Source organism: Thalassophryne amazonica, chromosome 3 (genome assembly GCF_902500255.1).
Source record: "Thalassophryne amazonica chromosome 3, fThaAma1.1, whole genome shotgun sequence".
Taxonomy (NCBI): Eukaryota; Metazoa; Chordata; class Actinopteri; order Batrachoidiformes; family Batrachoididae; genus Thalassophryne; species Thalassophryne amazonica.
Window position 1 is genome coordinate 126,682,298 of NC_047105.1, and position 12,721 is coordinate 126,695,018.

Genomic DNA, 12,721 nt, shown 5'->3' on the forward strand with positions numbered 1-12,721 from the left:
GTGCTTTCTTCCACCTGAGAAATATAGCGAAGATTCGTCCCATCCTGTCTATGGCTGATGTTGGGACCCTGATTCATGCATTTGTCTCTTCTAGATTGGACTACTGCAATATTCTATTTTCTGGTTTACCGCAGTCCAGCATTGGGGCTCTCCAATTGGTTCAAAATGCTGCTGCCAGACTTTTGACATGAAGCAGAAAGTTTGACCACATTACACCCATTTTGGCGTCTCTTCACTGGCTTCCTGTCTCAGTGAGATAAGATTTTGTTTTCAAAATCTTTTTATTAAATTTCCCAAAGCGACAGTCCCTCCACGTACCTCAGACTCTCAATCCCAGCAGAGTAAGTCCACAGCAGCGGATTAAGTGGCCCGCAGCCAGCAAGAGGAGCGAGTGGCAGCAGTTTGACGAGGATGTGTCAAACATCATCCAGGCCACAGCCAAAGGAGACGCGGACAGCCGACTCACATCATGACCACCATCATCATCAGCTATGCCTCAGTAAGATTTGGGCAGGTGGACAAAGGAAAATCAAAACCCATTTCCTACACAATGAGCCGAAGGGCCACCCGGATACATCATCTGCGCCAGGAGCTTTGTACCCTCAAGAAGCAGTACAAGGCTGCAACTGAGGAGGAGAAGCAACCCTTAGTGGAACTGAAAACATCCTACGCAAGAAGCTGATGACTCTTCGCAGAGCAGAGTGGCACCGGAGACGGGGGAGGGAGAGGGCAAGGAAGCGAGCAGCTTTCATCGCAAACCCCTTTGGCCTTACCAAACAACTGCTAGGGGACAAGTGCAGTGGCCGGCTTGAGTGCACTATAGAGCAAGTAAACCACTTCCTCCAGGACACTGTGAGCGACCCTCTGAGAGACCTGGAACTAGAGCCCAACAAAGCTCTCATCATGTTGGGAAAGTGTAAGGACACGGACCCACAACAGGGGGCGTAAATGAACGGACAATAGATGAGCCAAAATGCAACACTTTACTGTTGTGAAATGTGCACAACGAGAATACAGATAAACATAGAATTTGGGTTACAATCAAAATATACAAGGTGACGTGTGGGCAGGCTCGAGGATAGAAGACCTCCGTCCAGAGAGGAGCCGGCACCCACACGATTTCCACCGCCACCGAACCCGGAGAATACTGGAGCCGCCAAGTCCCGAGTCCCCAGGTGATCACCGTCTCCGGCTGTCGGATCTGGTACTGCTGGAAGGAAGCAGAAACTGTTATGTAAGGACGCGGGTTGAGGAGCGAACCTGCGTCTGACAGGGACCCAGTGCTACGTCCGAGGCTAGCAGCGGCTACGTTCGAGGCTAGCAGCGGCTACATCCGAGGCTAGCAGCGGCTACATCCGTGGCTGGCGGCGGAGGCATCGGTGGAGGCGGTTCATCCAGGCCGAGGCATCGGTGGCGGCGATACATCCAGGCCCGAGGCGTCGGCTACATCCGAGGTTAACAGCGGCTACGTCCGAGGCTAGCAGCGGAGGCATCGGTGGAGGCGGTTCATTCAGGCCCGAGGCATCGGTGGCGGCGATACATCCAGGCCAGAGGCGTCGGCTACATCCGCGGCTAGCAGCGGCTACATCCAGGGCTGGCGGCGGCTACGACCGTGGCTGGGGCGGCTGTGAACGAGGTTAGCAACGGGGAGGGTTGGGGTGCGGCTACCGGACCTGTGGTGGTGGAGGCTACTGGTGAGAATTGTTTTTGTAATCAATAGTGGCCATACTGAGCCACGACAGTCGGCATGGCACCACCCAGGAAAACAGATAAACTCGAGGAAGATATAGAGGAGATAAAGACCTCATTAAACCATATATCAAAAGACATGTCTAATCTAGACAAACTGATGGTGGAAATTAAAGAACTCCAAAATCTGGTTAAAGAGAAGGACAAGATCATTAAGAAACTTGAGCAACGTGTAGATGAACTTGAACAATTTACTAGAAAAGATGACGTTATAATATCTGGACTAGAAACAAGGCATCGGACATATGCAAGGGTGGTGGATTCTGGTGGAGCCAGTGGGGAGGATGCACCACCTGAAGAAAGACAATCATTGGAACAACAAGTTACAAACTTTTTATATCAAAAAGGTGTTGTCATCCATCAAGACACAATATCAGACTGTTATACTATTCCAACTAAAGATAGAAAAAATAAACTATCTAACATTGTTATACGATTTACAAGCAGAAAATATAAATATGAGTTATTAAGACAGGCAAAGAATTTGAAAGGAACGAGTGTCTATATAAATGAGCATCTAACAAAAAAAATGCAGATATTGCTAGGGAAGCAAGACTACTAAGAAAACAGAAACATATTGTTGCTACATGGGTCTGGAATTGTAGGGTGTGGATTAGAGTGAAAGAAGGAACAAACGGTATACAAATCAAAAACATGGAGGACCTTACGAAATACAGACCTGAATAGACAATCAAATATAACATCTGTTGGTAATTGGACCAACAAAAAAATCAGATCAAACATGGAAACAGAGGATAAAATATATGACATAGACACTAATATTGATGAAAGTATATTTGACTTAAAAACGATTGGTTGTGAGTATTATACGGTAGAACAGCTGAATAGTGAAAAAATTGCAGAAGATACCCTGTCACTCATACATATAAACAGTCGAAGCTTGTATTGTAAAATGTCACAAATAAAAGATTATTTAAATCAGTTTAAAAATAGATTTAGTATTGTTGCAATCACTGAATCTTGGCTTAAAGATGATCTCATGGATGAAGTTCAAATGGAGGGATATGAGCTGTATTTTGTAAACAGAAGATATAAAAAAGGCGGTGGTATTGCTCTGTATACAAAAACAGATCTGATGTGTACAATTGTTGAAGAAATGACAATTATGAATGATGTCATAGAAATTGTAACAGTGGAACTTGTACATGAAACATCTAAGAATATTTTAATTAGTTGTGTATACAGAGCACCAGATTCTTGTGTTGTGAAATTTACAGATAAAATAATTGAATTATTCCATCAAATTAAAAACAAAACGCTTTTTATGTGTGGGGACTTTAATATTAACATAGAAAGCTCCAGCTGCCAAAGATTAAGTGATTTTGTGAATACAATGTATAGTTTGGGGTTATTCCCCTTGATAACAAAACCAACCAGAATTACATTGCAAAGTGCAACGGTAATTGATAATATATTTACAAACAGAACAGATGAAATTATCAAGAATGGGATCTTCATGACAGATATTAGCGACCATTTACCAATTTTTTCAATATTTAAATATAAAAATAGGTACAACAAAAAAAATGATATAAACTTTAAAAGAGATAAGTCAGTAAAAGCCTTAGAGGCATTAAAATATGACCTTAAAAATCAAAACTGGGAAGAAGTTTATGTCAGTGATGTTAATGTAGCATATAACTCATTTATGAAAATATTGATGAAATCATACAATAAAAATTGTAAATTAATTGAAATTAGTAAGAAAAGAGTAAATAAACCATGGCTGACAAAGGGAATAAAAAATGCTTGTGCAAAGAAAAACTATTTATACAGGTGCTTTTTAAAATTGCAAACAAAGGAATCAGAACATAAATACAAAAAATATAAAAATAAACTATTAACAATAATTAGGAAACAAAAAAAAGATTATTACAGTGAAAAACTAAATAAGAGTAAAGATAATATGAGGGTAACATGGGGAATTATAAAAAGTGTGATTGATAGTGATGGAACGAAAGAAACTATTCCAAATTACTTTGTTAAGGAAAATAAAGAGATATATGATATAAAAGACGTTGCAAATGGGTTTAATGATTATTTTTCAAATGTAGGGTCAAGTCTGGTGGGAAATAAACCAATAATAGAAGATAAATTATGTACATTGGTAAATACGGTCAATAGTATTTTCCTGGACAATGTGGAAAAAGATGAAATAAGAAATATTATAAAAAACTGTGTAAGCAAAAGATCAACTGACCATGAAGATTTAGACATGATGACTGTAAAAAGTATAATAGAAATTGTTATTGAACCATTTACTTATATTTGTAATCTGTCTCTGTCAACTGGGGTTTTTTCCAGATGAAATGAAAATTGCTAAGGTAGTCCCATTATATAAAAATGGAGACAAACATAATTTTTCTAATTACAGGCCAGTATCATTGCTTCCACAGTTTTCTAAAATTATGGAAAAAGTTTTTGTAACAAGATTGGATAAATTTATTGAGAAACATCATATTTTAAATAATGCTCAGTATGGATTCAGAACAAAACATTCGACAGCTATGGCAATTATGGAACTAATAGAGAAAATATCAACAACAATAGATAATAAGGATTATTTTGTAAGTATTTTTATTGACCTGAAAAAGGCTTTTGATGTTATAGACCACTCAAGATTGCTCCACAAGTTACAACAATATGGAATAAGAGGTGTTGCACATCAGTGGGTAAAAAGCTACTTAGAAAATAGAAAACAGTTTGTTCAGATAAATAATACCAAATCAGAATTGTGTAACATTATTTATGGAGTACCACAAGGATCGGTACTTGGACCCAAACTGTTTATTTTGTATATCAATGATTTTGTGAATGTATCCAATGTGCTTGGCAGCATTTTATTTGCTGATGATACAACGCTGTTTTACTCTGGATCAGATATACAGGAAGTAGCACAAGTGATAAATACAGAGTTGGAAAAAGTTAAACATTGGTTTGATATAAACAGATTGTCACTAAATATTAATAAGACAAATTTCATATTGTTTAATGATAGAGCGAAAGAAAATAATGTGTCATTACAAATAGATGGAATGGATATACAAAGGGTAAAAGAAATGAAATTTTTAGGAGTCATGATTGATGAAGATCTTACATGGAAGTCACACATAAATTACATAAAAGGAAAAATAGCGAAAGCCATTGCTGTTTTGCATAAAGTAAAATATTCATTAAATAGTTATGGTTTATTAACATTGTACAATTCATTGATTGTCCCATATTTAACTTACTGTGTAGAAATCTGGGGATCAACATATACAACCTATATACAACCTTTATTTATTTTGCAGAAAAGAGCTTTAAAAGTGATTAGTAACAGTGGTTTTAGAGATCCATCTAATCCATTGTTTATTAAGTATAGGGTACTTAAATTTCATGATTTAGTTGATTTGAAAATATTACAAACGATGTACCAAGTTAATAAAAATACTTTACCAACAAACATTCAAAATATGTTTGAAAAAAGAGTAAGTAGTTATAAATTGAAAGGAATAGAAGTCTTTAAAAAACAAGATTTAGAACCAAAGTAAAGGAAAGGAGTATTGCAGTAAATGGTGTCAAATTATGGAACAATCTTAATAAGAAATTAAAGAATTAAGGTAACTTAAATTATTTAAAAAACATATTAAATTAGATGTATTAAGTAAGTATGAAACTATGAAGTAAGTCAGTGGGCTGCAAGAAAGTAAAAAAAAAAAAAAAGTAAACTGTTAATAATGTTTGGAGTGTCTTAAGTTTAAATATAACCTGTCAGTGATGTAATCTATTAATTAATGGTCATAATTATGAAATGGGTCAGTGGTATGTGACAAGTTAAAGAAATGCAATCTGTTAAATAATGTTGACTATGATGCTGTATATTGAAAGATTGTATTGTTAAAAGGGGCAGAAATCATAAGACTTGTTCTTCTTTCTGCTCCTTTTCATTCTGGTATTGTGGTGCTTTTGTTTTTTGCTTTTTCTGTTTTTCTTTTAAATGAATGAAATAAATATTAAAAAGAAAAAAAATAAATAAACAGAGAGCGGTTCCAGAAAACAGATTTATTTTACAAGTGCTAAGTATAAACAAAAAGTGAATTAACGGTCTGGCAGGGTGGAGGACGACACACTCTTCCTAGCGCCCAAGGGATTGGAGCCCGGCAGTTCTGGACCCAGAAATTCCCGCCGGCACCCCCCAGGTGGTTAATGAATCGGACAGCGCCTGTTAAGGACGAGAGGTGAGGTAAGTCACTGTTTACACAAATACTGTTTAGGGTTCACACCATCAGCAAACACAGTCAGGTTCTACTTCAGACTCAAATTAAAGAGACAGCTCTCACAGCCTGTGGAGGACCATCAATCCGCACACCACGGCTGTGAAGAGCGAATTTACACAACTATCAGAGTAGCTCAAATATTGCTGCGTGCAAGACGCCAAATTACTACTGTTAATTACTCAGTCATTAAAACCTTAGTTACCTCTGAGGTGTGCTGATGGAGCGTGTCCCTCACCCATCTCCTCAACAGGCATGGTGCGTCAAACCTGGAGCGATCCTCGGCGTCACAGTGTTGGACAAACGACCGTCTCACAGCGGCAACAAGGTTGAGTCCCCAGCACCTTACAGAGAGCAGTCATGGCTTAAATGTAGTACATTATTAGGATATCTACTTCAGCTGGAAGTCCTTTGGAACTGCACGTGAACTGCTGATCAGGATATCCACTTCAGCTGGTAGTCCTTTAGCTCTGCAAGTGAACTGCTCATCAGGTGCATCCACTTCAGCTGGTAGTCCTTTAGCTCTACACGTGAACTGCTCATCAGGTGCATCCACTTCAGCTGGTAGTCCTTTAGCTCTACACGTGAACTGCTCATCAGGCGCATCCTCTTCAGCTGGTAGTCCTCTAGATCTGCACATGAACTGCTCATCAGGTGCATGGGGTTGGCATGACAGTGGAGGGTGAGAGATGCTTCATCCATCATCACAGCCTCAGACACGCCGCCCACAAACCACCCGAAGTATACACAAAACACACAAACAGTATCTTGGCCAGCCAAACCCCCCCCAACACACAACAAGAAACAATCAAGGGTGGGTGTGACCACACACCCAGCAAACAGTCAGCAAAACAGTCTGTAGTTTCACACGGAGGGAAAACCTCCACCTCCAATCCAGAAACTCGGCACGTGCAGTATTTGTGAGTACTTATCAAGTTTGGCTTGGGGAGCGAAGACGTCAGCCCTCCATGTACCACAAACCCAGCCTCCAGCTGCAAGCACTCACAGGAACGACTGCAAAAAGTACAGAAGCAAAAACTGTATGCGTATGACTCATAAACGGCTGAGCTGATTACCTTCTTGGCTAGAAGATATCTCGGCAGGGAGGTGGAGTCGCTGCCCGGCTTTTATGGAGAAGATGATGATGAGGTGGTGATGAGTGACAGCTGTCAGGTGGTGATGAGAGACAGCTGTCACTCCCGGCTGCTCATGTGAGGCGGCTGCGCCCTGTTGTGCCTGAAGCCCGCACTTCAGGCAGGGTGCCCTCTGGTGGTGGGCCAGCAGTACCTCCTCTTCAGCGGCCCACACAACACATCAGCCCAGATCCCCCAACAACGGAGTTCAACCTGAAGAAGCCAAGCCTGAAGGAGGCTGAAGAGGTCGTCAAGGCGGCCCGCTCTGTGTCAGCACCAGGCCCCAGTGGAATTCCTTATCTGGTCTACAAGCGCTGCCCGGAGCTTCTACGGCACCTGTGGAGGATCCTGAAGGTGATTTGGAGAAGGGGGAAAGTGGCCGACCAGTGGAGGCATGCTGAGGGAGTTTGGATCCCCAAAGAGGAGAACTCACGAGACATCAGTCAGTTTCGATCCATCTCACTGCTGAGCGTGGAAGGGAAGGTGTTTTTTAGCATCGTCTCACGAAGACTGACTGAGTCCTCCTCAAGAACAGTTATATTGACCCATCAGTACAGAAGGGAGGGATCTCTGCTCCTGGCTGCTTGGAACACACTGGGGTCATTACGCAACTCATCAGAGAGGCCCATGAGAACAAAGGCGACCTAGCTGTGTTGTGTTTGGACCTGGCCAACGCCTACGGGTCCATACCACACAACCTGGTTGAGCTCGCTCTCCACCTCCACCATGTTCCCATTAAGATCAAGGACCTCATCCTGGATTATTACAATAACTTCAGGATGAGAGTTACTTCTGGGTCAGAGACATCGGACTGGCATCGCAATGGGAAAGGGATAATTACAGGCTGCACCATCTCTGTTGTCCTCTTCTCCCTAGCCATGAACATGGTGGTCAAGTCAGCTGAGGTGGAATGCAGAGGGCCCCTGACCAAGTCAGGTGTACGACAGCCCCCCATCAGAGCCTATATGGATGACCTCACTGTAACAACCATGTCAGTCCCAGGGTGCAGGTGGATCCTGCAAGGGCTTGAAAAGCTCATCACCTGGGCAAGGATTGGCTTTAAGCCCTCCAAATCACGATCCATGGTGCTGAAGAAGGGGAAGGTGAGTGACAAGTTCCGCTTTTCCATCTCAGGAACTGTCATCCCAACCATCACGGAGCAACCCGTGAAGAGCTTGGGGAAACTCTTCGACTCCACCCTGAAGGACTCAGCAGCCATCCAGAAGGCCAGCTTAGAACTTGGACCCTGGCTCACCAAGGTAGACAAGTCTGGCCTGCCTGGTAGGTTTAAAGCCTGGATCTACCAGCATTCAATCTTGCCCCGCATCCTGTGGCCCCTATTGATTTATGCAGTCCCAATAACAGCTGTTGAGTCCCTAGAGAGGAAGATCAGTGGCTTTCTTCGAAAGTGGCTGGGACTTGCTCGCAGCCTTACCAGTGCTGCCCTGTACGGAACGGGTAACATCCTGCAGCTTCCTCTCAGTGGTCTCACAGAAGAGTTCATGGTGGCACGCACCAGAGAAGTTCTACAGTACAGGGACTCAAAGGACTGCAAAGTGTCAGCAGCTGGCATCGAGGTGAGGACAGGAAGGAAGTGGAAGGCATGGGAAGCAGTGGAGCTGGCAGAGTCATGCCTAAAACAGAAGGCATTGGTGGGCACTGTGGCAACAGGCAGAGTAGGCTTGGGTTACTTCCCAAAGATCCTCATCAGCCAGGCCCGTGGGAAGGAAAGGCACCACCTGATCCAGGAAGATGTCAGAGCGGGTGTGGAGGTAGAACGGGTGAGCAGGGCAGTAGGACTACGGCAACAGGGAGCATGGACAAGGTGGGAGAGCATAATACAGCGCAGGATCACCTGGACAAACATCTTGCAGCCACATTTTCAGCGGGTCCGCTTCCTGGTGCAAGCTGTCTACGATGCTCTGCCAAGTCCAGCGAACCTCCATGTGTGGAGGGAAAGTGAGACACCTTCCTGCCCGCTGTGCTCTTGTGGAGGCTCTTTAGAACACCTCCTCAGTGGCTGCCCAAAGGCTCTGACAGATGGTCGCTATCGCTGGTGCCATGACCAGGTGCTTAAGGCAGTTGCTGAGAGCATAGCCTCAGCCATCAGCTCCAGCAAGAACCATCATGCTCCAAAGAAGGCAATCTCCTTTGTTAAAGCTGGAGAAAAACCCAGAGCAAACCAACATGCGACATCAGGACTACTCCACACAGCAGCTGACTGGCAGTTGCAGGTCGACCTGGGTAGGCACCTGAGGTTCCCCCAGCACATCGCAACAACATTCCTTCGCCCAGATATGATCATGACCTCTCAGTCTTCGAAACAGCTGATCATACTGGAGTTGACAGTGCCCTGGGAAGAAAACATCAAGAAGGCCAATGAGAGGAAGAGGGCTAAGTACCAGGAACTGGTGGAGGAGTGCAGGGAGGGAGGCTGGAAGACGGTCTACGAGCCCATAGAGGTAGGCTGCAGGGGATTTGCAGGGCGGTCTCTGTGCAAGGTCCTCAGCCGCCTGGGCATCGTAGGAGCGGCAAAGAAGAGGGCCATCAAGTCCACAAGCGAAGCCGCCGAAAAGGCCACCAGGTGGCTTTGGATGAAGAGGGCCGATCCGTGGGCTGCTACTGGGACGCAAGTCGGGGCTTGATCACCCCCGGCTGGGTCGCCTGGGTGAGGGTGTATGATGTTGCAAGACCTGAAACACCCGATGACCTCAGGATACATCACTGATGATGCGTCCCAGTGCATCCATGAGGTGTATTTTGAATAATAATATGAATATATATATGTACATACACACAAAAAAAAGCAGCAGTTGCACCTTGGAACTGTATATTACAAATATAATAACAATAGCAACAACAACAGAACATAACATCCTGGTATTAGGCAGGTACCAGTATGGAAAGTACAGTTAAATGATCTACCCTCCCATATATTATGCAAACACCTGTGTAGGAACGTATAACGACTCCTCTTAATCATATCAAGATAGAGGTAGAACATTGAACCTGCCCCACAAAGAAACACAGCTAAGGCACACACAGTAGTCAGCAGGCTTGACGATCTTCAGAACTTGAGTTACTCAAATGTCAGGGGCCCATTCCAAAGTCGTATTTTACAACACATGCGAGTCGTGAAAGTAGGTCAGAAAGGATCCCCAAGTCTTATAGAATTTGCCCTCAGTGCCTTTCAATGAAAAAAGCATCTTTTCTAGAGCAAGACAGCGCATAATGTCCCTCAGCCATTGAGTGTGTATGGGCGAGGTCGCCTCCCTCCACCTAAACAGAATGGCCCACCTGGCCAAAAGGAGGGACAGGGAGACTATGTGGCACTCCGCAGAAGTCAGTTGGGGGTCGTCAGGCCCAAAGGTACCAAATAAAGCCATCATAGGATTTGGATAGAGTTCATGCTTCAGGATATTTGAAAGAGTGTGAAAAATCTCACTCCAAAAGATTTGTAAGTGGGGGCACAACCAATACATCTGGAAGAGGGTGGCATCACCTAATTTACATTTGACACAGGTGGGGGTAACGTCAGGATATATGCTAGCTAATTCAGACTTAGATCTGTGAGCTCTATGAACCACTTTGAATTGCATTAGGCAGTGTCTTGCACACAGTGACGGTTTATGAATCGAGTTTAGGATCAAGTGCCAGCAGTCAGCGGATATCGAACATCCTAGGTCCTGTTCCCACACCTTTCTGGTCCTGTCTAGTGTCAAACGCGAAAGTGCGATAATGTTCCGGTACAGTTTAGAGAGTGCGCCATTCAAGGTTGGATTAAAGTAGAGAAATGTGTCAATTGGATTAGCACCCGGTTTACTGGGAAAGCATAAGGTACATCGCATAAAATCTCTGACCTGTAGGTAACGAAAAAAGTGCGTTTTGGGCAAGTGGAATTTCTCAGAGAGTTCGTCAAAAGAAGGAAAACTGCTGTCCTTGAATAGATGTGAGAGTGAAATGATGCCCTTTTTATGCCAGTCCATGAAGGAGGTATCACACTGAGATGGGGTAAAAAGGGGATTGGATGCAACAGGGCTGAGCATGGAAATTTCAGCAAAACTAATATAAATGCCCTCCTAAACTGAGTCCACACCTTCAGAGCGGAGCATACTACCGGATTTTTTATTTGTTTGGGTATTGGATAATTAAGTGTGGCACCAAGCAACGCAGAGAGTGACATGTTTTGGACTGAGTTCAGCTCAACTGTTAACCATTCTGGGCCATCAGATCGAAGATTGTATTTATACCAAAAGGCGAGAGAACGAATATTTGCTGCCCAATAGTAGGAGCGCATATTAGGTAGTCCCTTGCCTCCGTCGATCGAGACCAGATTTTAAGGTTCTGCTACTAGCCTATAAAATTGTTCACAGACTGGCACCTCCCTACCTAGCTGACCTAATTAAACCCTACGTACTAGCCCGGGCTTTGCGTTCTCAAGGTGCAGCACTACTTTGTGTCTCTAGGGTGAATAAAAAGTCTGTGGGTCACAGAGCTTTCTCTTATCCTGCCCCTGTTCTATGGAATGATTTCCCTGTGTCAATAAAACAGTCAGATTCTGTAGAGACTTTCAAGTCCAGACTTAAGACACACTTTCATATGGCTAGCATATTGGCATAGTATATTACTATGCTTTTAATTCTTTTAATTCATTTTATTAGGAAATGGAGCAGACCGCAGCCTCAACTTTATCTAAATTCTGGATCTTTTAGTGAAACTTGGGGCTAGTGGCCAACGATCACCTTAGTATTTCTTCTGTTTTTCTTGTTGCTTAATGCTGACAAATTACACTGCATTTGTCTTTCTGATGCTTGATTCTGCTTTTTTCTTTTGTCTATTTGAGATGTGGCTCCAACCTTCCTGTGCACCAGCAACATTTCCTGTATGTTCATTTTGTGAATTGTTTTGTAATTTGTGTCTGAAGCATGGCAAAAGCAGAAGGTCACCCCTTTGAGTCTGGTCTGCTTGAGGTTTCTTCCTCAGAGGGAGTTTTACCTTACTACTGGTGCTCTGGGGGTTAGTAAAGTGAGACATTACGTGTGTGAGGAGGCACCTTGAAGCAACCTTGTTGTGATTTGGTGCAATATACAACCCCAGTTCCAATGAAGTTGGGACATTGTGCAAAATGTAAATAAAAAAAATTCAAATCCTCTTCAACCTATATTCAATTGAATACACCACAAAGACAAGATATTTAATGTTCAAACTGATAAACATTATAGTTTTTGTGCAAATATTTGCTCATTTTGAAATGGATGCCTGCAACACGTTTCAAAAAAGCTGGGACAGTGGTATGTTGACCACTGTGTTACATCACCTTTCCTTCTAACAACACTTTGCTTCTGAACAGCTGAGCCTTTTGGGGATGCTCCATTTATACCCATTCATGACACTCACCTGTTTCCAAAGAGGTGTTCTTTGAGCATTCATCAACTTTCCCAGTCTTTTGTTGCCCCGTCCTGTTATGTGTCGACGTGGGTTGAGGAGCGGACCTGCGTCGGACGGAACCCAGCGCTAAAATAACCAGAAAGCGGTTCCAATAACAAAACAATTTATTTTACC

General features: G+C 43.2%; 1 protein-coding gene across 1 annotated transcript; it reads left to right on the forward strand.

Moving 5' to 3' along the window:
* The first annotated feature begins 469 nt into the window (after positions 1 to 469).
* On the forward strand, positions 470 to 9,912 carry LOC117507559. The gene is given in 4 exon segments (XM_034167422.1): positions 470 to 659; positions 662 to 905; positions 7,345 to 7,676; positions 7,679 to 9,912. Coding segments are annotated over 4 exon segments (2,892 nt in total). The 3' UTR covers positions 9,805 to 9,912.
* Positions 9,913 to 12,721: the final 2,809 nt, after the last annotated feature.